The sequence below is a fragment of the Carcharodon carcharias genome (assembly GCF_017639515.1).
Source record: "Carcharodon carcharias isolate sCarCar2 chromosome 27 unlocalized genomic scaffold, sCarCar2.pri SUPER_27_unloc_1, whole genome shotgun sequence".
Lineage (NCBI taxonomy): Eukaryota > Metazoa > Chordata > Chondrichthyes > Lamniformes > Lamnidae > Carcharodon > Carcharodon carcharias.
In genome coordinates, this window is record NW_024470624.1 from 3,624,124 (window position 1) to 3,650,526 (window position 26,403).

At 43.7% G+C, this 26,403-nt stretch overlaps 1 protein-coding gene across 6 annotated transcripts; it reads left to right on the forward strand.

Moving 5' to 3' along the window:
- The first annotated feature begins 1,957 nt into the window (after nucleotides 1–1,957).
- On the forward strand, nucleotides 1,958–20,899 carry LOC121273654 (gastrula zinc finger protein XlCGF7.1-like). 6 transcript variants are annotated; one of them, XM_041180796.1, is made up of 4 exons: nucleotides 1,958–2,254; nucleotides 4,081–4,125; nucleotides 9,431–9,750; nucleotides 19,359–20,899. In XM_041180796.1, the coding sequence occupies exon 4, from the start codon at nucleotides 19,701–19,703 to the stop codon at nucleotides 20,625–20,627; it is 927 nt and encodes a 308-aa protein (XP_041036730.1). In that variant the 5' UTR covers nucleotides 1,958–2,254; nucleotides 4,081–4,125; nucleotides 9,431–9,750; nucleotides 19,359–19,700; the 3' UTR covers nucleotides 20,628–20,899. The 6 variants fall into 6 exon arrangements, 5 of the variants coding, with proteins under 5 accessions (XP_041036730.1, XP_041036732.1, XP_041036729.1 ...); XR_005942055.1 differs by lacking the exons at nucleotides 4,081–4,125; nucleotides 19,359–20,899 and adding an exon at nucleotides 10,429–10,734 and having other exon boundaries at nucleotides 1,963–2,254; XM_041180795.1 differs by lacking the exon at nucleotides 4,081–4,125 and having other exon boundaries at nucleotides 1,963–2,254.
- The last annotated feature ends 5,504 nt before the right edge of the window (nucleotides 20,900–26,403 follow it).

Genomic DNA, 26,403 nt, shown 5'->3' on the forward strand with positions numbered 1-26,403 from the left:
TTCTGTGAGAAACACATGGAAAAATTAAACAAAAGAACGTTCCAACCAGCACAGCCCATCTCCATGGCAACCTGGCATGTTCTGGGGAGTTCCAAACAGTTTCAAACTAAATATCTTTCCCATTCCAAATACCCTTTCATTCGGTAATTCATATGAAATATGAAACAAGACATTCGCAACACGTCTCAAAGAGCATCAGCCCATTGGGAGCAAAATCGTGAGACCGGCCAGTCCAGCAGAAAGAAACCCTCCGACCCTCCCACTTCACCAACAATCAGAAAGAATGTGGTTCAGTCCTGGATGTGATTAACAGCAGCAGTAACAGCAAAATTGATCAGTTGAAAAGTTTCTGGTGTCTCCGCAGGCTGGATGACTCAGTGAAACTCTTCCCACACACAAAGCAGATGAACGGCCTCTCCCCGGTGTGAACTCGCTTGTGTGACAGCAGGTTCGATGACTGAGCAAATCCCTTTCCACACACACAGCAGATGAACGGCTTCTCCCCAGTGTGAATGCGTCGATGGGTGTCCAGTTTCGAGGGGGATGTGAACCCCTTTCCACAGTCCCCACATTTCCACGGTTTCTCCATGGTGCAGATGTCCTTGTGTCTCTCCAGGTTCGATGTTCAGCTGAAGTTTTGTCCACACATAGAACACGTGTACAGTTTATCTCTGTGGTAAATAGAGTGATTTTTTTTCAGACTGTGGAACTGGTTAATGCTCTTTCCAACAGTCAGTGCACTGGAAACACCCTCACTTGGGTATGTGTGTCTCAGTGCTTTTCCAATCACACTAATGTTTGAAATTTTATGAAGCAGACAAAACAGACAAACATTTCTCCCAGAGTCAAAGGCAGATGATATTCAGGTCTTGATGAATTGAGTGACTGTCAGATCTTGATGTGAAGTTTGGTTTGAGATTTCTGTTTGTAAATCCTCCCCTTCTAATAGCCTGTAACAGGAATTTACAAAAGTCATCACTGTCAGTACAGGATAGGAATTCAGAACAGACAATTCTAGTTTCTATGGAACATTCTTTCCTCTCTCATTCCACAAAAGCTGCAAATCCCCATCCCAAGCAGTTTGCCTCTATTCTCACTTTGCTGTACCTAATATACACCCTCCCAATTCTCCAGAAGGGGCTGATTCACAGATGCAATTCATTACTTCCTGTCCAAAATGTGAAAATCTTCATATAAGTATATTTCCTGATCACAGAGACAAGGAGAATCTGAAGAAGAATCTTTTTTAGGCAGTGATTGTACATGACCTGGAACTCGCTGCATATGAAGGTGGTAGAAGTGGAGATGATTCACAATCTTAAAATGAAATTGAATGGGCACTTGAACAAAATACAATTGCAGGGGAATGGGGATAGAAAGGGGGAATGGGACTGACAGGGTTGCTCTACAGAGAGTCAACATGGACTCGAGTTGCCAAATGGGTTCCTTTGGTTCTGTAATGACTCTAACTCTGTTGCTAAAGAACCATAAAGAATATACACTCGACAAATCTTTGTTCTACATTAATTTACTGTCCCCTGAAATGTCAATAATCACTCCTTTAATTGTGAACATTAGGAAAGAGACCATCCTTTTAGCCAGACAAATAAATGGGTCAAGCTGAGGGAGCAAAGGATGTCAATGTCTTTAAGAGAGAGAGAGACCTGGGCCAACCTTTCCAGAGTCTGCACCCTCCCTGGATTCACTTCCTTTCCCTTCAGTTCCTGCAAGTCAACAATTTGCCCCCAGAATGAGAAAAGAAATAGAAAGGGGGAAACATTGATTTCCTCACAGATGTTACCCAGAGGAGGAAGTTTCAGTCTGAAGCTCATTATCCAACTTCCGCATTGTGACGTCCACAATGGAACCCTGCCTGAATCAGCCAATAGGAATCATTCTGCTCGGCGGTGACGTCCTCGGGTTCCAGTCCGCAGGCCAGGCGCGCGGACACGGGAGCCCGGCCCCCACCCATTGTTCCCCCTCCCCCTCCCCTTCCCCCTCCTCGAGCCAAGGTTTCCAGGCAACCGGCTAACGGCTCCCGCCAGAGCGAGAAGCCGCACGGAAAACCGGAGAGAGGGGAAGCTGCGCATGTGCCGGGGAGAGGCCGCCAATACCCATCATGTTGAGGGACTGACCAATGAGAAGTCTGCAGCACCGGAAGGACTCTGGTCCTCCAGCCATTCAGAGCGCGGGCTTTGTGTGAATGAAGATTGAGCTTCACACAGACGAAAACATCCTCCTGTGTCCAACAGCTGTGAGTAAAACACTTTCTTTTCTCCCCCTTTCCATTTCTTTTCTCATTCTGGGGGAACTTGTTGACTTGCAGGAACTGAAGGGAAAGGAAGTGAATCCAGGGAGGTTGCAGACTCTGGAAAGGTTGGCCCAGGTCTCTCTCTCTCTTAAAGACATTGACATCCTTTGCTCCCTCAGCTTGACACATTTATCTGTCTGGCTAAAAGGATGGTCTCTTTCCTCATGTTCACAATTAAAGGGGTGGTTTCCCCAGGAGATGGCTGACATTTAAGGGGGCAGGATATTAATATAGGATAGACAGGTGTCTGGTGTTGTTATATGGTACATATTAGACTTGATAATTATGGTTCAGGAATGAAGTACATTTATTATTATTTCTAGTCTTGTAATATAGTACTTTGGCTATGTTATTTATTTCACTCCTAGAGTCATTTCAGCACAAATCGAGCCCATTCGGTAACTCGAGTACATGCTAACTCTCTGTCGAGCAATCCAGTCTGCCTCATTACCCCTCTAAATCCCCATTCCCCTGCAAGTTTATTTCCTTCAAGTGATCAACCAATTTTATTTTGAAATTATTCATTGTCTCCGCTTCCAACATCCTCAGAGTTGACGAGTTCTAGGACATGAGTACCTTCTGCCGGAATAAAGCCCTTCCTTATATCCCACCGATATTTCTATTCAAATAATCCTGTACTGTCTATTACACTTGGCCTATTACTATAGACAGACATATTTTTAAGACTAGCAGCCTGGTTGATGATTTTCAATGCTGCAAAGATTATTGGTGGGCCACAAGTATGGAAAAGTCTTAGATACCAGCAAAGCATCATGAACAAAATTAGAAACTCGAGTATGACCGACAACTAGCAAGAAATATAAAGGCAGAGAAGGTTCACTCGGCTGCTTCCTAGGATAAAGGGATTGTCTTATAAGGAAACATTGAGCAGATTGGGCCTAAACAAATTGGAGTTGAGAAGAATCTTATTGAAACATATTGGATTCTGAGGCAGCTTGACAGGGTAGATGCTGAGAGGATGTTTCCACTCATGGGGGAATTTAGATATAGGGACACAGTTTAAAAATAAGATGTCTCCCATTGAAGGCAGAGATGAGGAGGAATTTTGTTCCTCAGAGGGCCGTTTCCCACACTCAGAGCAGGGGAATGGCCTCTCGCCAGAGTGAACTTGCTGGTGTCTCAACATGTTGGAATTCTCTTTCGCAGGGACCAGAGGAGGCTGGCTCATTGAATATATTCAAGGATGAGTTAGACAGATTTTTGATTTACAAGGGGGCTGAGGTTATGTGGGGCCGGCAGGAAAATGGAGCGAAAGTGAAGATGATGAGGAATTTCTTCACTCAGAGGGTGGTAAAACTTTGGAATTTTCAACCCCAGAGGACTGTGGAGGCTCAGTCATTAAATATATTCAAGACAGATATTGATAGGTTTTAGACGGTGAAGATATTGAGGGATATTGGGAATTGTGTGGGAAACTGATGCTGAGGTAGATCAGCCATAATCTCATTGAATGTCTAAGCAGGCTCGATGGCTCGAATGGCCTCATACTGCTCCTATTTCTTATGATCTCTGTGTCCTAACTGGAAGTGGTGCGCATGGATCTGTCAATTAACATGAACCTTCAGGAGAATTGGGAGGGTGTATGTTAGGGACAGCAGAGTGAGAATGCAGAGAGAGAGAGAGAGTGATGGAGTTTTATAGCTTTTGGGGAACGAGATAGTAAAGAATATCCCATAGAAACTAGAATTGCCTGTTCTGAATTTCTATCCTGTACTGATCGTGATGACGGTTGTGAATTCTTTTTACAGGATATCAGCAGGGGAGGATTTACAGACAGAAATCTAAAATCAAAGGTTAGATTCTCAGAGAGTCACTGGATTTATTGGGAACTGGATATCATCAGCTTTTGAATCTAGAAGGAGAAATGTTTCTCTGTTCTGTCTGCCTGAAAAGATTTTAACGACAGTGTGGCTAGAAAAGGACCGACACACACACCCGAGTGAGAGTGTTCCAGTGCACTGACTGTGGAAAGAGCTTTAATCAGTTACACAGACTGAAAAAACATTGCACCATTCACAGCAGGGAGTTCATACACAAGTTGTGTGTGCGGATGAGGCTTCAACTGATTGTCAAACCTGGAGAGACACAAGGGCACGCGCACCATGGAGAAACCGTGGAAATGTAGGGACTGTGGGAAAGGATTCAAAGCCCTGTCTGAGCTGGAAACGCATTGGCGCAGTCACACCGGGGAGAGGCCGTTCACCTGCCCTAAGCGTGGGAAGGGTTTTGCTCGGTTATCAAACCTGCAGACACACCAGCGAGTTCACAGCAGGGAGAAGCCGTTCACCTGCCCTGAGTGTGGGAAGGGATTCGGTCAGTTATTTAGACTGCAATCACACCAGCGAGTTCACACCGGGGAGACACTGTTCACCTGCTCTGAGTGTGGGAAGGAATTCGGTCAGTTATTTAGACTGCAGTCACACCAGCGAGTTCACACCAGGGAGAGGCCGTACAGCTGTTCTGAATGTGGGAAGGGATTCACTCGGTCATCCAACCTGCTGAGACACCAGCGATTTCACACTGGGGAGAGGTCATTCACCTGCTCTGCATGTGTGAAGGGATTCACTCAGTTATCCCACCTGCAGAGACACCAGCAGGTTCACAATAGGAAGAGGCAGTTCACATGCTCTGCATGTGCGAAGGGATTCACTCAGTTATCCCACCTGCAGAGACACCAGCAGGTTCACAATAGGAAGAGGCAGTTCACATGCTCTGCATGTGCGAAGGGATTCACTCAGTTATCCCATCTACGGACACACCAGCGAGTTCACACTGGGGAGAGGCTTTTCACCTGCTCGGAATGTGGGAAGGGCTTCACTCAGTTATCCCATCTGTGGATACACCAGTGGGTTCACACTAGGGAGAGGCTGTTCAACTGCTCTGAATGTGGGAAGGGCTTCACTCAGTTATCCCATCTGCACACACACCAGTGACTTCACACTGGGGAGAGGCCATTCACCTGCTCTCAGTGTGGGAAGGGTTTCACTCAGTCATCCCATCTTCTGAGACACCAGCGAGTTCACAAGTGATTCCAGGGGTTGGATTCTGCTGTTATTGTTGCTGTTAATCACATTCAGGACTGAACCATGTTCATTCTGACAGTTGCTGAATTGGGAAGATTGGAGGGTTTCTTTCTGCTGGACTAGCCAGTCTCATGACTTTGCCCCAGTGGCTGATGCTCTTTGAGACTTGTTGCAAATATCTAGCTTCATATTTCACAGGGATCACAGAATGAAAGGGTGCTTGGAATGTAAAAGACATTAAGTTTGCAATCCTGTTTGGAACCCCCCAAAGCATGCCAGGTTGCCATGGAGATGGGCTGTGCTGGTTAGATGGTTCTTCTGTATAATTTATCTGGGTGTTTCTCACAGAAGAAAACTCTGACAGTTTGAGGGTTAAGTTGACTATGGTAGATTGAGGAACTACATGAAAATTTATGAGAGTAGACAGGCAATAGGAATTGTAGGAATTATTATATCTTTACAACAAATATAGATTCCTTTAAAGAATAAAAATCCAACAGGAAAAGTGATGCAACTGTGGATAACAGAAAAGATAAAGATTGCATTAGATCAAAGAAAGAGGCTCATAAAGTGGCCAAAAAAATAATAAGCCTAAGGATTGGAGCTTTTTTAGAATTCAGGAAATGAGGACCAAGAAACTGATAAAGAAAGAGAAAATCAAACATGAAAGCAAACTGGTGAGAAACATAAAAAGCAACTGTAAAAGCTTCTATAGGTATGTGAAAAGGAAAAGATTAGCAAAGAGAAATGTGGGTCCATTCCAGGCAGAGACAGGAGAATTTGTAAAGGGGAATAAGGAATTGGCAGAGAAACTAAACAATGTGTGTCTATCCTCACAGAGGAAGATACAGAAATCATCCCAAAAATACTAGAGAACCAAGGGACTAGTGAGCATGAGGATCTGATAGAGATTAGTGTTGGTAAAAAAGTAGTGCTGGAGAAATGATTGGGGTTGAAAGTTGTTAAATACCCTGGACCTGATGATCTACATCCCAGAGTGTTGAAGGAGTTGACTGTAGAGATAGTGGATGCATTGGTGATCATCCACCAAAATTCTATAGATTCTGGAATGGTTCCTGCATGTTGGAATGTGGCAAATGTCACCCACTATTTAAGGAGGGAGAGAGTAAACAGGGAACTACAGACCTGTTAGCCTGGCATCAGTAGAAAGGAAAATGCTTGAATCCATTATAAAGAACGTGATAACATTAGGAACATATGAATTAGGAGCAGGAGTAGGCCACTCGGCCCCTCGAGCCTGCTCCGCCATTCAATAAGTTCCTGGCTGATCTGATTGTAACCTCAGCTCCATATTCCCACCTACCCCCCGATAATCTTTTACTTCTTGCTTATCAAGAACCTATCTCGCTCTGCCTTAAAAATATTCAAAGACTCTGCTTCCACTGCCCTTTGAGGAAGAGAGATCCAAAGACTCTCTACCTTCTGAGAGAAAAAAGTTCTCCTCTGTCTTAAAGGGGCGACCCATTACTTTTAAACCATGACCCCAATTTCCAGATTCTCCCACAAGTGGAAACATCCTCTCCACATCCACCTTGTCGAGGCCCCTCAGGATCTTATATGTTTCAGTCAAGCCACCTCTTACTCTTGTAAACTCCAGTGGATACAAGCCCAGACTGTCCAACCTTTCCTCAGAAGACAACCAGCCCATTCCAGGTATTAGTCCAGTAAACCTTCTCTGAACTGCTTCCGATACATTTTCATCCTTACTTAAATAAGGAGACCAATACTCCAGATGTGGTCTCAGCAATGCCCTGTATAACTGAAGCATAACCTCCCTACTTCTAACAATAACATTCTTTTAGCTTTCCTAATGACTTACTGTACCTGCATCATAAACTTTTGCGATGCATGCACAAGGACACCCAGATCCCTCTGCATCTCAGAGCTCTGCAATCTCTCTCTCTATGTATAATATGCTTATTTTTTATTCTTCCTGCCAAAGTGGATATACTCAATTTGCCTGATCTTTCCCCACTCACTTACCCCACTCAGTTTACCTGTAAATATCCCTTTGTAGTCTCCTTATGTCCTCTTCACAACTTAATTTACTACTTATCTTAGTGTCATCTGCAAATTTAGCAACCATACCTTCGGTCCCTTCGTCCAAGTCATTTCTATAAATAGTAAAAAGTTGAAGCCCCAGAACTGATCCCTGTGGCACACCACTTGTCACATTTTGCCCATTTATGCCTACCATGTTTCCTATTAGCTGACCAATCTTCTATCCATGCCAATATCTTACCCCTACAGCATAAGCTCTTATTTCCTGCAATAACCCTTGATGTGGCACCTTCTCAAATGCTTTCTGGAAATCTAAGAATAGTATTCCACTGGTTCCCCTTTATCCACAGCAGATGTTACTTCTTCAAAGAACTCCAATCAATTGGTTAAACATGATTTCCCTCTCACAAAGCCATGTTGACTCTCCCTATGACAGATGTTAAGCTAAGTGGCCTCTCGTTACTAGTTTCTTATCTGCCTGCCTTTTTGAATGAAGGAGTTACATTCACCATTTTCCAATCTAATCTTCCCCGAACCTAGGAAATTTTGGAAAGTTAAAACCAATGCATCAATTATCTCACTGGCCACTTTTAAGACCCTAGAATGAAGTCCACCAGGACCTGGATTCTTGTCAGCCTGCAGCTCCAACTATTTACTCAGTACCACTCTTGTGTTGATTGTAATTTTCTTGAATTCCACCCTCCTTTCCATTTCCTGATTTACAGCTATTTCTGGGTTGTTAATTATATCCCCTATAGTGAAGACTGATGCAAAATACCTGTTCAATTCATCTGCCATCTCCTTATTTTCCATTATTAATTCTCCAGACTCACTTTCTATAAGACCAACATTCACTTTGTTAACTCTTTTCTTTTTTCAACATCTGTAGAAACTCTGACTATCTGTTTTTCTATTTCCAGCTAGCTTTCTCTCATACTCTAATTTTTCGCTCCTTATCAATCTTATGGTCAGTCTTTGCTGTTTTTATATTCTGTCCAGTCTTCTTACCTGCCAGCTCTTTTTGCTTTAAATTTGATGCTATCTTTAACTTTTATAGTTAACCACGGATAGTCCGTCCTCCCCTTGGGATTTTTCTTTCTTGTTGGAATGTATCTATTCTGTATATCCTGAAATATCCCCTTAAATGTCTGCCACTGCCTCTTTATTGATGCATCCCATAACCTAATTTGTCAGTTCACTTTAGTTATCTCTGCTTTCATGCCCTCATAACTGCCCTTCTTTAAGTTTAAAATACTAGTCTTGGACCCACTCTTCTCTCCCTCAAATTGAAGATAACATTTAATCATACTGTGATTGCTGCTACCTAGGGGCGCCTTCACTGTGTCATCATTAATTAATCTTATCTCATTGCACAATATCAGGTCTAATATAGCCTGCTGTCTGGCTCAAGAACGTGCTGTTCTAAGAAACTATCCTGCAAATGTTCTATGAACTCTCCATCTAGGCTCCCTTGGCCAATATGATTTTTCCAGTGTGTATGTAGATTAAAATCCTCCATATTTATCACTGTAATGTCTGACAAGCTCCCATTATTTCTTCCTTTATACTTCATCCTACCATGTGCTTACTACTAGGGGGCCTGTACACCACTCCCACAAGTGACTTCTTGCCTTTATCATTTCTGATCTCTACCCAAACTGCTTCTACATCCTGGTTTCCTGAACTTAGGTCATCCCTCTCTATTACGGTTAGGCCATCATTAATTAACAGTGCCATCCCTTTACATTTTCCAAGCTTCCTGCCCCTACTTAATGTCATGCATCCTTCAATATCAGTTAGTCTGTCAGTCTCTAAAGTCCAGGGAGGCATTTAAATGTCAGATTTTGTAAATGGCTACACTTTAATTGTCTTTAATTTCCAGAGAGAATGATGTTGGGATCTGAAAGATAACTAATTGGCATTCCTACTGGATACAAGGCCCATGTAATTCACATTGCCATGGAGGTGGGCTTTGATTGGAGAAGGATGCATAGGAAGCCATTGTAGGATCAGGTTGTAAAGTTCTTCTAAAATGCTTCTCTGAATTTCACAGACAGATCAGTCTGCCAGGATCCGAGAGAGAGAGAGAGAGAGAGCTGATAGAGGCAGCAAGTCTCTTTCAACACATACGAATGTGGATGGGACCTTGTGCTCAGATTGAAAAGACCAAATTCATGAGGATTTAAAATGAGACTGGAAGATTCGCCTTGCTTGAGTTAGAGGGAGAACCCAGGAGACCCTTCACTGTGAAAGACAGTTCTGGGGTTTAAGGTTGCAAGACTGGAAAAGGAAAAGAATGGAAGTAAACCCTCAGGAGCAAAGAATCACTCTTGACAGGTTCCATGATAATTGAGTGTCTACTTCAGGAACAGAGTTAAGTATAACCATGGAGTGGAATTTTTGATTATGTTAAAAGTCAAAGAGCAAAATTCTCTTTGATAGTTTAAGGTATACCGTGCCCACAAATATGGTGTTTAGCTAATGTTGCTTCTAGTTTGTTTGTTACGGTAAAAGTCATAAAACTTGACATCTTGTTTTGTGATCCTTTTTGATCCTTTAATTTGTTCACTGACAATTTGAATTTCTTTTTACAACTTACCAGTCTTTACAGAGATCTTAATATTTGGTTTAGAGCCACAAGTTTCAACTTCCCATTTGAACCTCTGGCACCTTTCTGTTACTCTATTTCTCGTGCCAATTACAACCAGGCAATGGAGCTGAGGGCTGAATTTAGGTGAGAATAATGGGGCCTGCAACCCAGTTGGTAAACTGCTCCAAAATATTTGCTCAGTAGCACTTTTGTGGTGATTGTAATTTTCTTGAATTCCACCCTCCTTTCCATTTCCTGACTTACAGCTATTTCTGGGTTGTTAATTGTATCCCCTATAGTTAAGACCAATGCAAAATAACTGTTCAATTCATCTGCCATATCCTTATTTTCCATTATTAATTCTCCAGACTCACTTTCTATAAGACCAACGCTCACTTTGTTAACTCTTTTCTTTTTTAAACATCTATAGAAACTCTTACTATCTGTTTTACTATTTCCAGCTAGCTTTCTCTCATGGGCGTTGCACTAATAGAGAGACAGGAAGGTGCTGGAGGACTGACTGGGAAATGGGCCTCCAACCAATCGGGGGGCAGAAGGGGGTGACTGGGGCTGATGGTGACTTGACTCCTGGGGTTCAGTGCCCCTGTGTCCAAAGCAGGGAGTCTTGGGAACAGAGGAGCCAAAGAGAAACCATTTGGGTCCAGAACATTATGCACATCCTTTTACTCTGGTTGTCACTGACCCTCATGTAATTTTGTGTGTTTTAACCATGTTCTGTTTCATTAATAAACTTTTATCAGTAAGAATATTTTATTTCCTGATAAAATTTATTCACTTTATGGAAAGTGGGTGAGAGGGGTTGACAGGCTCTTTAACAGAAAGTGAGTCCCTCTAAGGTCATTGGCAAAGGAGACAGAGGGAGAGATGAGATTTTATTTTCCTGTTGACACACAATCTTAGAAAATGGGGTTCAGGGAGCCCATCGTGATTTACTAATTTATCGAAGTTCTTTGAGGAAGTAACAAGAAATGTGGATAAAAGGGAACCTGTAGATATGGTTAATTTAGATTTCCAGAAGGCATTTCACAAGGTGTCACAGCAAAGGTTACTCCACAAAGTGAGAGCTCGTAGTGGAGGCGGTAACATATTAGCATGGGGAGAGGATTGGTTAGCTAACAGGAAACAGTAGGCATAAATGGGTCATTTTCGGGTTGGTAAGATGTAACAAGTGGAGTGCCATAGGAGATCAGTGCTGGGCCCTCAACTTTTTACAATTTGCTGATGACGCAGAGATTGATAGGGAAGTAATTTGTGAAGTGGACACAAGGAGTCTGCAAAGGGATATGGAAGGTTCAGTGAGGGGGCAAAAATTTGGCAGATGGAATATTATGTGGGGAAAATGTGAACTTGTCGACTTTGGCAGGAACAATAAAAAAACAGCAAATTAAAATGTAATGAGATTGCAGAACTCTGAGATACAGAGGGACCTGGGTGTCGTGATACATGAATCACAAAGTTAGTATTCAGGGACAGCAAGTGATTGGGAAGGCAAATAGCATGTTGGTGTTTATTGTGAGGGGAATGAAATATAAAAGTAGGGATGTTTTCCTGCAGTTGTACAGGGCCTTGGTGAGACCACATTTCGAGCTTTGTGCACGATTTTGGTCTCCTTATTTAAGAAATGACATAATTGCATTTGAAGCAGTTCAGAGAAGGTTCACTCGCCTGATTCCTGGAATGAGGGGTTTATCCTCTGAGGAAAGGTTGGACAGGTTAGGCCTGTATCCATTGGAATTCAGAAGAATGAGAGATGATCTTATTGCAACTTTTAAGATCCTGAGAGGGCTTGACAGGGTGGATGCTGATAGGATGTTTCCCCTTGTGGGAGAGACTAGAATTGGGGACACGGTTTAAACATAAGGGGGTCTCCCATTTAAGACAAAGATTAGGAGAATTTTTTTCTCTGAGGGTTGCCAGACTATGGAAACATCTTCCCCAGGGAGCGATGGTGGCAGGGTCATTGAATATTTTTAAGGCTCAGTTTGATTGACAGATCCTTGATTGACAAGGGAATGAAAGGGTATGAGGTGTAGGAAGGAAAGTGGAGTTGAGACCTGATCAGATCAGCCATAAACTTATTGAATGGTGGAGCAGGCTGGAGGGGCCGAATTTTTTTTTTTGGAAAGTATACTTTATTCATAAAATACCTCAAAGAACACTACAAACATTTATAAATCGCCATCACAAAAAGTGCAATCAGATTCAACTTTTATACATGGTTCAGGAGGTGATTTAACACAATCAATGAATATTACAATCGTTTCAATATGGTCATTACAAACAGTCAGACAGGACAATGGTATTGGAGTTATCAACATACATCACGTTGCACTCTGAGGTGCTTCAATACAGTTATAATACAATTAGTATTCACTACATACATTCATTGTGAGCTGTACAGCACAAGGGGTCTATACCTTTCCCAGCACCTCGGTGCACTATGGCAGAAGGGTCTTGGACAGCAACCTTTCCTTATTGGGCCTTTGTGATGGCTGTCCCAAACTTTAGTGCGTCCCTCAGTACGTGGTTCTGGACCTTGGAATGTGCCAGTCTGCAACATTCGGTCAGGGACAACCCTTTGCACTGGAAGACCAACAAGCTTCGGGCAGACCGAAGAGCATCTTTCACCGAGTTGATCCTCCAGCTGCAGTTGATGTTTGCCTCGCTGTGTGTCCCTGGGAAGAGTCCATAGAACACAGAGTCATGTGTCACAGAACTGCTCGGGATGTACCTCGACAAAAACCACTGCATCTCTCTCCAGACCTTCTTTGCAAAGATACATTCCACAAGGAGGTGAACAATGGTCTCTTCCCTACTACAACCGCCTCGAGGGCAATGTGATCAGCTTATTCATTTCACCTACAAATTTCCTGACTTTCACTGGAACGTAGGTGGACACCTGATTAATATATTCCACTGAATTACACCCAAGGTGAGTTATTCCAATTGCTTTACTATCCAGTACAATATTTAGCTAATATTGGTAAAACAGAAATCAAACATTCCCATTTGATTTCAGGCATTAACATATTCTGTTTGCTCTTTATTATAGACGTCAGTCTGGGATTGTTCTCCTTGGAGTAAAGGAGAGTGAGGGGAGATTTGATGGAGCTGTACAAGATTATGACAGGTTTAGATAAGGTGGATAAAGAAAAGCTGTTCCTATTCGCTGATAATGCATGGATGAGGGGGAAAGTTATCGGCAGGAATTGCAGGAGGGATGGGAGGAAGAAGTATTTTTACACAGTGACTGGTGATGACTTGGAACCCGCTGCCTGAGAGGCTGGGGGTGGTGGTGGGGGGAAGAAGAGACGATGAGTGATTTCAAAATGAAGTTGTAGGGGCAATTGTGGGAAATAAATTTGCAGAGCTACAGAGGTAGAACAGGGCAATGGAACTGACTGGTTTGCTCTGCAGATTCGGCATTGACTCAATGGGCTGAATGGCCTACTTCTCTGTCCGAGTAACCCTGATCAAAAGAACAATTTCAGCTGCTCCAGTCTCTCCAACTAACTGAAGTCCCTCATCCTGGTGCCAGTCTCATCAATCTCCTCTGCACCCTCTCTGAGAACTTCATATCTTTCCTAAAGTGTGGGGTCCAGATATAGGGTTCCATTCTAGAGGGATACAATTGAAAAGCAGGGAGGTTATGTTCAACTTGTTCAAAACGATGGTGAGACTACACTGGGAGTACTGTCAACATTTGTGATTTCCATTTAGAAAAAGGAGATAGAGGCACTGGAGAAGTGGCAACAAAGATTCACAAGAACTGAGAGCATTTAACCCTCATAAAAAGTTAAACAGCCTGGGCACTTTTCTCCAGAAAAGACAAGACTGAAGGGTGACCCGATGGAAGTCTTTAAGATTATGAACTGGTTCCATTTCCACTTATTTTCAGCCATTTCTCACAAAAGCAACTCGGATTGTAAGTTTCTGTCTGAAATTTAATTTTCCTCTAGTTACCAATCTCCACCATTAGACAAGCATTCTCTGTTAACATGTTATAATCCTGACAGCCTGATGGTGAAGGAAGAAACTGGAGCCAATCTTTACTTGGTGTACATTTATTCACGGAGTGAAACATTACAGGTATATACCTCCTGACTCCATTCCACTTTATGTCAGCAAGTGTCTCTTCATACTCTTTCGAGGTAAAGGGGATAAATTAACAAAAGGTCAATTGAAAAAAATTAAAGGGGAAGTCCCTTCAAGGGGAAATACAATGAAAGACAAAACCACAAAGGAAAATTACATAGGTTGAACCAAAATGTGATTATGGGGGGTCAGTGATGTGCCCCAGCCCCTGCGGTGCCCACCGGTCACGGAATGCTTCCGGCAGCCAGCGCACACCGCGTGCTCCCTCTGCAGAGATACCCGGCCATGAATGTAGCCATAGAAACTGGGCAGTCGGGCCCGACGGCCCCTCGACCACCAGCTGCTTGGACCTGTTGATGGCCAATTTGGCTAAGAAGTGTCTCTTTATATGTGCTCAAGTAACCATTCAGTCAATTCCCTCCAATTGTATATACTTAACTTCAACTGATGCAACTAACACCCACAGTCAGAGCATCTAAAAGGTCTCTAATCGGTGTGACTGCCATGGTGTCTCAGCAGCTCAGATGAACAAGTGCGGAGCAGTTGACCGGTCTCCCCCTTGTATGAATGTGTTGGTGTCTCAGCAGGCTGGATAACTGAGTGAATCCCTTCGCACATTCAGAGCAGGTGAATGGCCTCTCCCCGGTGTGAACTGCCTTATGTCTCAGCAGGCTGGATAACTGAGTGAATCGCTCCCCACAGTTGGAGCAAGTGAATGGCCTCTCTACGGTGTGAACACGCTGGTGTGTCAGCAGGCTAGATAACTGAGTGAATCCCTTTCCACATTCAGAGCAGATGAACGGTTTCTCCCTGGTGTGACTGCGCCGATGAGTTTCCAGCTCACGGGACACGAAATCCCTTCCCACAGTCCCCACATTTCCATGATTTCTCCATGGTGTGGGTATCCTTGTGTCAGTCAAAGTTCTTTGATCAGTTGGAGCCTTGTCCTCACACAAAACATGTGCATGATCTCTCTGCACTTTGAATCATGCAATGTTTTTTCAGGCTGTGCAACTGATTAAAGCCCTTTTCACAGACAATGCACTGGAATACTCTCATTCGGGTGTGTCAGTCTCAATTTTTTCAAGTTACACTGCTGTTAAAAATCTTTTAAAGCAGACAGGACAAACACTTCTCATTCTGCATTCAAAGGCCCATGTCATTCATGTCCTGATGAATAGACCTGAATTGTCAGATTGTGGCGTAATGTTTCCTTTGAGATTTCTATCTGTAAATCCTCCTCTTCTAATATTCTATAAAAGGAGTTTACAAAAGTAATCACTGTCAGTACAGAATAGAAATTCAGAACAGACAATTCTATGGAACTACTGTCCTTCCCCCAAAACTGTAAATCTTCATCCCACACACCCTCCCTCCATTCTCATTGTGCTGCACCTAATCTACACCCTCCCAATTCTCCTCAAGCTGCTCATTTCTTGCTCATCAACAGATGCAGCCTCGCTGCTTCCTGTCCAGGACACAAAACACCCGAAAATGCAGTCTGCTTGCCATATAGATTATATATTACATATATATCTATGTGACTGGACTAAATATGTTTACAACATACGGTAATGGATTCACTTTCTTTCCCTTCATTTCCTGCAAGTCAGCATTTTGCCCCCAAAATGAGAAAAGTAATGGAAAGGGGGAAACATTGATTTCCTCACAGATGTTGCCCAGAGGAGGAAGTTTCAGTCTTAAGCTCATTGTCCAACTTCCGCGTTGTGACGTCCACAATGGAACCCCCGCCTGAATCAGCCAATAGGAACCACACTGCTCCGCGGTGACGTCCTTGGGCTCCAGTCTGCAGGCCAGGCGCGCGGCAGCCACGCCCCCACCCATTGTTCCCCCTCCCCCTCCAAATCCTCGAGCCAAGGTTTCCAGGCAACCGGCTGACGGCTCCGGCCAGAGCGAGAAGGCGCTCGGAGAACTCGAGAGAGAGGAGAAGCTGCGCATGTGCAAGGGAGAGCCCGCCCCCCCTTTCCCATCATGCTGAGGGATTGACCAAAGGGAAGAGTGGGAGGACCGGAAGGACTCTGGTCCTCCAGCCAATCAGAGCGCGGGCTTTGTGTGAATGCAGATTGAGCTTTACCCAGACTAAAACTTCCTCCTGTGTCCAACATCTGTGAGTAAAACACTTTGTTTGTGTTGAAAAGAAAGAGAAGAGAAACAGACAGGGTTTGAGAAGTTGAGGTTTTCAGGAGAAAAGGGAAAAGTTCAGGAACTGAACAGTGAAGCTGAGTGGGAGATGGAGATTCAGGAAGTTTGAGCAGCTGGGAAAAGAGTAAAAAGGCTGAATGGGGGAATCCAGCAGTGAGAGATCTGCTTTACCTGGAAGTCGAAAATGGATCGTGTCCGCAGGGACACGATGTACAAGCCTCTAGATAAAGGGGGAAAAAACGTGCCCAACATCGCCCTCATACTGATGGCCCTCTTTGTGTGCGGCTGCATCAAGCGGTGCGTAGACCCTCAGTATGCAAACACCAAGTGTCACTACATGCTGAGGTTCTACCTGTCCCTGGTGTTGCGAAGGATGGGTCTGGCCACGATGTTGCGGAATGCTCCAAGTAGTTGGGCCGTGCCGTACCACCTGTCCCTCGTGGGAAAATTTATGCAGAGAAACACCTTCGACCACAAGTCCTTCAGGCAGTGGTCGGCCCGTAACGTCTTAAAGGCCCTGAGGGAAAAGGAGAGGGTGGATCCTGTGGGATGGTTCCCTGAGCAGACTGACAAAGTCATTTGGCAGAATGCCTCATCACCAGAACTTTCCAACAAACACCAAGATGTAGCTTGGCTGGTGGTGAGAAAGGCCCTCCCTGTAAGATCCTTCCTACACGCCAGGAGTCTCACCCCCTCTGCACATTGCCCTCGAGGTGGCTGTGGTGGGGAAGAGACCGTTGTTCACCTCCTTGTAGATTGTGTCTTTGCGAAGAAGGTCTGGAGAGAGATGCAGTGGTTTCTGTCGAGGTTCATCCCGAGCAGTTCTGTGACAGAGGACTCTGTGCTCTACGGGCTGTTCCCAGGGACACACACCGAGACAAACATCAACTGCAGCTGGAGGATCATCAACTCGGTGAAAGACGCTCTTTGGTCTGCCCGAAACTTGTTGGTTTTCCAGCGCAAAGAGTTGTCCCCGACCGAGTGTTGCAGACTGGCACATTCCAAGGTCCAGGACTACGTGCTGAGGGACACAGTTAAGCTTGGGGCAGCCGCCGCAAAGGCGCATTGGGGAAGGGTCGCTGCCTAAGACCTTTCTGCCACAGTGCACTGGGGGGCTGGGAACTGTAAACAGCCCCTCAGGCTGTACAGATTAAAATGAATGTCTGCCAATGATTGTAATATTCATTGTTTGTTCTGATACACCTTGTGATTCATGTTGTAAAAGTTGAACCTGATTGTATTTTTGTAATGGTGATTTGAAATGGTTCGAAATGTTTTTGAAGATTTATGAATAAAGTATATTTTTGCAAAAAAAAAAGTGAGAGATCCAGGGGCTGTGACTCTTGGGGCTGCCTGTGGAAATGGGCTGTGGGAAGACAGCTTAACTAAAAGCAGAATCCTGTGGATGCTGGAAATCTGAAATCAAAACAGAAAATGCTGGAATAAAAACTCAGCAAGTCTGGCAGCATCTGTGTAGAGGTCTGCCCGAAACTTGTTGGTTTTCCAGCGCAAAGAGCTGTCCCCGACCAAGTGTTGCAGACTGGCACATTCCAAGGTCCAGGACTATGTGCTGAGGGACACAGTTAAGCTTGGGGCAGCCGCCACAAAGGCGCAATGGGGAAGGGTCGCTGCCTAAGACCTTTCTGCCACAGTGCACTGAGGGGCTGGGAACTGTAAAGAGCCCCTCAGGCTGTACAGCTTAAAATGAATGTCTGCCAATGATTGTAATATTCATTGTTTGTACACCTTGTGATTCATGTTGTAAAAGTTGAACCTGATTGTATTTTTGTAATGGTGATTTTGAAATGGTTCGAAATGTTTTTGAAGATTTATGAATAAAGTATATTTTTGCAAAAAAAAAAGTAGAGAGAGAGAGAAACAGAATGAACGTTCCCAGTGTGTAACCTTTCATCTGAACTGGGAAAATTTAGAGATGTCCTAGGTTTTGAGCGAGGGGTGGATGGAACAAGGACAAAAGGAGAGGGTGGAAGACAGGAGAGGTTAAATGACAGAAAAGTTATTCCTCCAGGGCTAAAGGGAATGGAGATAGGACTAGAAAAGAAACAATACATGTGCCTGGAGCAGATGTGCTACTAACTAAAAATAGTCAGAGACAAGCAAAGGAAAGTGATTAAAATGCCCCTGACCTGGAATTCACAATACCCTTTGACCTTCTCTGTGTCTGTCGCTGAATGATCCATCCTTAGTAAAGGACTCAGCTTTATTCTCTCACACCCTCACCTTAATGAATTTCGGGCTCGCCGTGACTTTGATCTCTTGCTCCTTTGCCTAAGTACTCCTTTCTTTGACCCAGAGTCCTCCCCCTCACCCTCCTGAACAGACCCTCTCACCCATCTCCAATAATCTCCCTCCACCTGGACCCCTCCCTCTGCCCTTTCACACGTTCTTCACCTGCTGAGATTTTTCCAGCATTTTATATTTTTATTTTCTATTTCTATTGAAAATGCGTGGTTCGGTAATAAAGTTCATTTGTGATTATTTTTAGTCTCATAATATAGTACCCGTAGCAACATTATATATTTCTAGTCAGAGTCATAATAGTAGAGAAAGATTGTATTCAGCAACTTGAGTCCATGCCAATTCTCTTAGAGCAATCCAGTCAGTCCTATTCCCCCTCTATATCCCTGTTCCCCTGTAAGTTTACTTCCTTCAAGTACCCACTCAATTTCATTTTGAAATAATTGATCGTCTTTGCTTGCATCTCCCTTGTAGGCAGCGAGTCCCAGCACCTGACCACTCGCTGTCTAATTGAAATTCCTCCCATTCCCCCAAATATCTTTAATGCTGTAATACCGTACTGTACGTTAGACAGATTTATTTGGGCTAGCAGCCTGCAGGAAGATTTTCAGATCCTGCTGGACAGGAAGCAGTGAGCATTGATCTGTCGATCGGCAGGAATCAGTCCTTCAGGAGAATTGGGAGGGTGTGTATCAGGTACAGCAGAGTGAGAATGGAGGGAAAGTGTGTGGGACGGAGATTTACAGGTTTTGGAGAATGAGTGAGGAAAGAATGTTCCATAGAAACTAGAACTGTCTGTCCTGAATTTCTATCCTGTACTAACAGTGATGACTTTTGAAAACTCCTTTTACAGGATGTCAGAAGCAGAGGATTGACAGATGGATACCAAACAACGTGACAGAGTCACGCGATTCAGCGGGATCTGAACATCAGCGGACTTTGAATCTAGGAGAAATTTTTACCAGTTCTGTTTGCTTTAGAAGATTTTAAACATCCTTGTCATTGAAAAAACATCAAGAAATGCACCCTGAGTGAGAGTGTTCCAGTGCACTGACTGTGGAAAGAGATTTAACCAGTTACACAGACTGAAAATACATCGTACTATTCACAGTGGGCAGAGACTGAACACGTGTCCTGTGTGAAGACGAGGCTTCAACTGATCGTCAAACCTGCAGAGCCACAAGGACACTGCACCATGGAGAAACCATGGAAATGTGGGGACTGTAGGAAGGGATTCCCTTCCCCGTCTGCACTGGAAACTCATCGACGCATTCACACCGGGGAGAGGCCGTTCACTTGCTCCATGTGTGGAAAGGGATGCAGTGCTTTATCCAACCTGCTGACACACCAGCGAGTACACACTGGGGAAAGGCCGTTCACCTGCTTGGAGTGTGGGAAAGGATTCACTCAGTCATCCAGCCTGCTGACACACCAGCGAGTCCACACTGGGGAGAGGCCTTTCACCTGCTTGGAATGTGGGAAGGGATTCACTCAGTTATCTAGCCTGCTGACACACCAGCGAGTTCACACCGGGGAGAAGCCGTTCATCTGCTCCGAATGTGGTAAAGGATTCACTCAGTTCTCTAGCCTGCTGACACACCAGCGAGTTCACACCGAGGAGAAGCCGTTCACCTGCTCTGAGTGTGGGAAGGGATTCAGTGATTCATCCACCCTGCGGAGACACCGGCGAGTTCACACCGGGGAGAGGCCGTTCACCTGCACTGAGTGTGGGAAGGGATTTAGTCAGTTATCCAACCTGCTGAGACACCATGTCACTCATACCAATGAGAGACCTTTTCACTGTTCTGACTGCGGGGGTGGCTTCAAAAGCCTTCGGGAACTGAGGGACCACCAGCGCATTCACACTGAGGAGAGACCATTCAGCTGTTCTCACTGCACAAAGAGGTTTAGATCATCATCCCAACTGCTGAAACACCAGCGGGTTCACACCGGGGAGAGGCCATTCACCTGCTCCGTGTGTGGGAAGGAATTCAGTGATCCATCCAACTTGCAGAAGCACCAGCGACGTCACACCGGGGAGAGGCCATTCACCTGCTCGGAGTGTGGACAGGGATTCAGTGATACATCCCACCTGCTGAGACACCAGCGAGTTCACAAGTGATTCCAGGGGTTGGATTCTGCTGTTATTGCTGCTGTTAATCACATCCAGGACTGAACAATGTTCATTCTGACAACTGGTGAAATGGGACGGTCAGAGGATTTGATTTTCATTGAATTTCAATTGAACCCCTTCATCGTCTTAAAGACTCCATCAGGTCACCCTTCAGTCTTCTCTCTTCTAGAGAAAAGCAGCCCCAGCCTTTCCTGAGGGTTAAATGCTCTCAGTTCTGGTTTTATTCTTGTGAATCTTTGTTGCCCCTTCTCCAGTGCCTCTATTTCCTTTTTCTAAATGGAGATCACAAATGTTGACAGTACTCCCAGTGTAGTCTAACCATGGTTCAAAACAAGTTGAACATAAGCTCCCTGCTTTTCAATTCTATCCCTCCAGAATGGAACCCTATATCTGGGCTCCACACTTTAGGAAAGATGTGAAATTCTTCGAGAAGGAGCAGAGAAGATTGACGATAATGGTCCCAGGGATGAGGGACTTCAGTCAGTTGGAGAGACTCTCTTTTTTAGATCAGCGAGTTTTTACTGTAGGAAATGTGGTGATTTGGCCCATTACATTCATGCTGGTTCTCTGTAGGACAAACAACTCAGTTCCATTGCCCCGTTCCATCCCCGTATTCCTGCAGGTTTATTTCCCTCAAGAGCCCATCCAACTTCCTTTTGAAAGCATTCCAACATCTCTGCTTCAACCACCCTCATATGAAGTGGGTTCCAGGTGATTACCACTCGCTTTAACTGCACCCGAGGCTCATAGAGCACAGAAGGAGGCTACTCAGCCCATCATGCCTATGCTGGCTCGCTGAAAGATCTGTCCAATTAATCCCATCGCAATTTTCTTTTCCTTCCCAGAACCTGTCCAGTTCCCTTTTGACCAATAGATTCAAATCTGCTCCTCACACCTTTTTCAGACAGCAAATTTCAAATCAGAACAACTCGCTGTGTTTTAAAACAAATCATTCAGGGTATAGTGTGTTTGGATTTTCAGAGTATTTGAAATGGTGTCAAAGACATTGTTATTCTACAAAATTAAGACTCATTCTTTATTAATGATGTTGATGTGGGGACCGAGTGTAATGTCTCCAAATTTGTGGACAATTGGAAAAAAAATGCATCCTAAAGCACCTCTCATGACCACAGGACCTCCTAAAGCATTTTACAGCCAATGAAGTACTTTTGAAGGTAGTCACTGTTGTAATGAAGGAAACTGGAGATAGGGATGGGTAACCAAATTTAAAAATCCATCACTTTCATACTGTATTCACTGCTATAAGTAACAAGGTCAAGGAAACCATTTCAACTCTAACATAAGACTTCCCTGCAGCTGTTTCACATCTGTAACATTTCTTCATTAACTATACATTGGTTTTGTATTAAAAGCCCAGTGATGAAACAGGTAATTGAAAAGTAATGAACCTGAGTTATACTGAGGTTTGCAAATCTAAAACCACAGTGACCAACATTAGATGTGATTCCGTGAATGGAAACACTTGCTAAACAATCCTGAACGTTCTGAGAAAAATACTGACAACCAATTTAAGATTATCAGTAGGACTTGCATTTATGCATTCTAGAAGCTACAAATATTAATACACGGAGCCCTGTTCTTTGCAGACAGAATGAACACGTACACACATTCACCTGTTTCAACTGAACAAAACAGGCTTCAGCCATGCTCTGGTTCATTCCCCAGGGCAGTGCCTTGACCAATCAGAGTCAACCTGCCCAGTTTGAATTTAAGTAAAGTTTGGCAGTTAATTGTCAGTCATCAGCTAAATGGTGCATTCCCCAGGGCAATGCCTTGACCAATCAGAGTCCATTGCCAACAGTTAGCACTCTCTTCTCATGAAGTATAAATCGTTAATCCATTTACATTTGGTATTCTTGTGAAGGTTCTGATTGTGCAAAATGAAAAGCTTCACCATGTCTCTTTTTTCAGCGATTGCTGTTTTAATTAACTACCTGTCAGTAACTAAGTAGTGAGCCTTAATTGAGTTACAATTAATGAATCAATAATGAATCAGTACTTATGGTAAAAGACAGAGTTTGATTTGCTGTCAAAATGTAAAAACTTAATTGCTGTCTATAAATGTGCAATGAAGATAAATGTACTGGCAAGAGAGACCTTCAAGCTCTGATTTGCCTCAACATTTGAAACTCTATGAATAAGGGATTGTATTCAATCAGATAAAGGGATAAAATGAAACAGTTCTATTGTATTCCTATCAAAGATAATGTGAGGTGGTGGTGTAAGTAATTGGGGATCCAATTAAATTAATCTAGTAGCCAAATTGACCAATTGTCATGTCAAAGACCCAACTCTGAGGTGAGGTAATGGTCACTTTGGGGACATAAGTAGAGGTTCTGAAGGTCTTCTTTGCTAGCTAAGTACTGAAGACTCCCGAGGCCGAGTTCCAAGGAAATTACTGTCAGAGAAGGAGCCAGACTCCCGAGGGCGAATTCCACAAGAATTACTGTCAAAGAAGGAGCCAGAGAGGGTTACACTTCTACAGACTGATCACCCACTTGAAGTTGTACAAGTCAATGTCTTAAAATTGTTCAGTAAATATTATTCTTTTAATAAGCTTCTTTTTAAATTTACTATCTAGAGAATTCTGTCTTTGCCTTAATTGGTTAGTCTTGTCTGAACCAAAGTGAATTTATTAAATGGCAAGTTGGGGGTGGCTGAAATCAATTAAATTACAGATAACAAGATCAGATAACATCAATCTTAGCTTTAACAGAATCATGTACATCACATCTCTCATGACCAAAGGCCGTCCCAAAGCGTTTTACATCCAGGCTCTAAATCGAATAATAAAAACCCCGGTGTAAACAACATGTATTTGACTGACAAATGTTGAAGTATTGGTTTCGGACTATAAATTTTGACTCCCCATTTGAGTCTCCAGCACCTTTCTGTCTCTCTATTCCTTGTGTCAATGACAGCCAGGCGACGAGCTGAGGGCTGAATTTAGCTGAGAATAACAGGGCCTGCGCCCCAGTTGGGAAACTGCCATGGGCATCGCACTGATAGAGAGACAGGAAGGTGCTGGAGGACTGACTGGGAAATGGGCCTCCAACCAATCAGGACACGGGAGGGGGTGACTGGGGCTGATGGTGACCCGACCCCCGGGGTTCAGTGCCCCTGTGTCCAAAGCGGGGAGTCACAGGAACAGGGTACAGAGGAGCTGAAGAGAAACCATTTGGGTCCAGAACATTGTGCACATCATTTTACTCTGGTTGTCTTTGATCCTCAAGTAATTTTCTGTTTTATTTAACCATGTTCATTAATAAACTTTTATCAGTAAAAGTTATTTGATTTTTTTGGACTTTTCATGATTAGATTTCTTCACTTTATGGAAAGTGGGTGAGAGGAATTGGCAGGCTCTTTAACAGAAAGTGAGTCACTCTAAGGTAATTGGCAAAGGAGCCAGAGGGGGAGATGAGATTTTATTTTTGACACAGTGATGTTAAAAAATGGGGTTCAGGGAGTCAGTTAATCCTTTATCCCCTTTCTCAAACTCTGAAATGATTCACAGTGATAACCCTTATTGGTGACAGTGGTTAGATTTTATTCAGTATAAATAAGACCTTACACATGCTCATGTCTGAGCAGTAGTATCAAAGTGCAGCAGCATTACCATTACACTCTGGGTAGAAGCACCATCTCCACGTAAATGCTCCCTGGTCTGCCCCAGATGCCATGGCACCAGTCAATGCAATATGTAAAACCTCTACAAATCTCTGTGCTCGGGGAATCCCTTCTGATACTTTTTTACATCACAAAGTGTATGGAGACTGATTCAACCCAATCGTTGCCGAGCTAACATTTGAACAGACCAATTACAAAACCTGTCATTGAACCATCTGTACCTGCCCAAGCCACGTCAAACTCTCAAACAATTGGCTTCCCACACTCCGTCCCTGGTACAGGGAGTCAGCATTCCCATGCCAAGCAGTGAAAACATGGTGGCCTTGACACCCAGGTGTTATCTAGGATTCAAGGCACTCTTGTTTTCTCTGTCCTCTGGGAGTTGCTCATCTCCCTGTTCCCACATAGCAAGTCGTCTGTTCTCAGCTCTGCCAGATTTCTGCTGACGTTTGGCCCCTTTTACACCTTTCGGATCAATAAAACAATCAGAGAATGAAGACCCGAGTGTGATTTTCTTTTAAAGAAGTTCATAGGCAAAGGAGACAAATTTCGCCAAGATACAGCGATCAACTTATTCATTTCATCTCCACTTTCTTGTCTTTCACTAGAATGTAGGTGGAAACCAGAATGTTGCATTCCACTGAACTACACCCAGGGTGAGTTATTCCAATTCCTTTATTGTCCAGTACAATATTTTCCTCATATCTTCAAAACAGAAATCAAACATTCCCAACTGATTTCAGGCATTAACATCTTTTGTTTGCTCTCAAAGGAGGTTGAGGGGAGATTGGATAGAGGTGTCCAAGATTATGACAGGTTTAGATAAGGTGGACAAAGAAAAGCTGTTCCCATTCGCTGATGGTACAAGAACGAGGGGGACACAGAATTAAGGTTTTGTGTAAGAGATGCAGGGGGGTATGAGGAGGAACTGTTTTATGCAGCGAGTGATAATGAGCTGGAACTTGTCGCCTGTGTGGGTGGTGCAAGCGGAGACAATGAATGATTTCAAAAGGAAATTGGATGGACAGTTGAGGGAAATATGGAGTTTATGGGCTGAATGATGTTCTTTTATATCCTAATTCATCTCATCTACAGCTCCCTGAATTTCACTCGAATATAGGTGGATACCAGATTGAAACATTCCACTGAACACCTAGATGAGTTACTCCAATTTGTTTACTGTCTAATATAATATATTAATCATATCTTTAAAACAGAAATCAAACATTCCCAATTGATTTCAGGCTTTAGCATCTTTGGTTTGCTCTTTATTGTAGACATCAGGCTGGGGTTGTTCTTGGAGCAAAGGAGGTTGAGGGGAGATTTGATAGAGGTGTACAAGATTCTGACAGGTTTAGATAAGGTGGACAAAGAAAAGCTGTTCCCATCAGTTGATGGTACAAGGAGGAGGGGGACAGTTAAGGTTTTGGACAGGAGATGCAGGGGGGATGTGAGGAGGAATATTTTCACACAGCGAGTGGGAATGACCTGGAACTTGCTGTCCATGAGGGGGGTGGAAGCAGAGACGATGAACAATTTAAAATGGCAATTGGATGGGCTCTTGAGGGAAATATGGATTTGATGGGCTGAATGGTCTCCTTGTACATCCTAATGACTCTATGATCCAAAGAGAAAAATTTCAGTTGCACGAACACCTCCAACTGACTAATGTCCCTTGTCCATGGTGCCATTCTTGTAAATCTCCTCTGCATCCTCTCTAATAACTTCACATCTAAAGTGTGGGGCCCAGATATCGGGTTCCATTCTAGAGAAATAAAATTGAAAAGTAGGGAGGTTATGTTCAACTTGTTTCAAACCATGGTTAGACTACACTGAGTACTGTCAACATTTGTGATCTCAATTTAGAAAAAGGAAATAGAGGCACTGGAGAAGGGGCAACAAAGATTCACAGAATAATACCAGAACTTAGAGCATTTAACCCTCAGGAAAGGCTGGGGTTGCTTTTCTCTAGAAAAGAGAAGACTGAAGGGTGACCTGATGGAAGTCTTTAACATTATGAAGGGGTTCAATAATTCAAAAGGGAGTTCATGAGAAATCTCTAACCAGTGAGTAGTGAGAATGTGGAACTCGCTACCACAGCGAGTGGTTGAGGTGA

What these genes read in the sequence shown, in the direction of transcription:
- LOC121273654 (XM_041180796.1), top strand. Translation starts at nt 19,701, where the DNA reads ATGGAGAAACCATGGAAATGTGGGGACTGTAGGAAGGGATTCCCTTCC.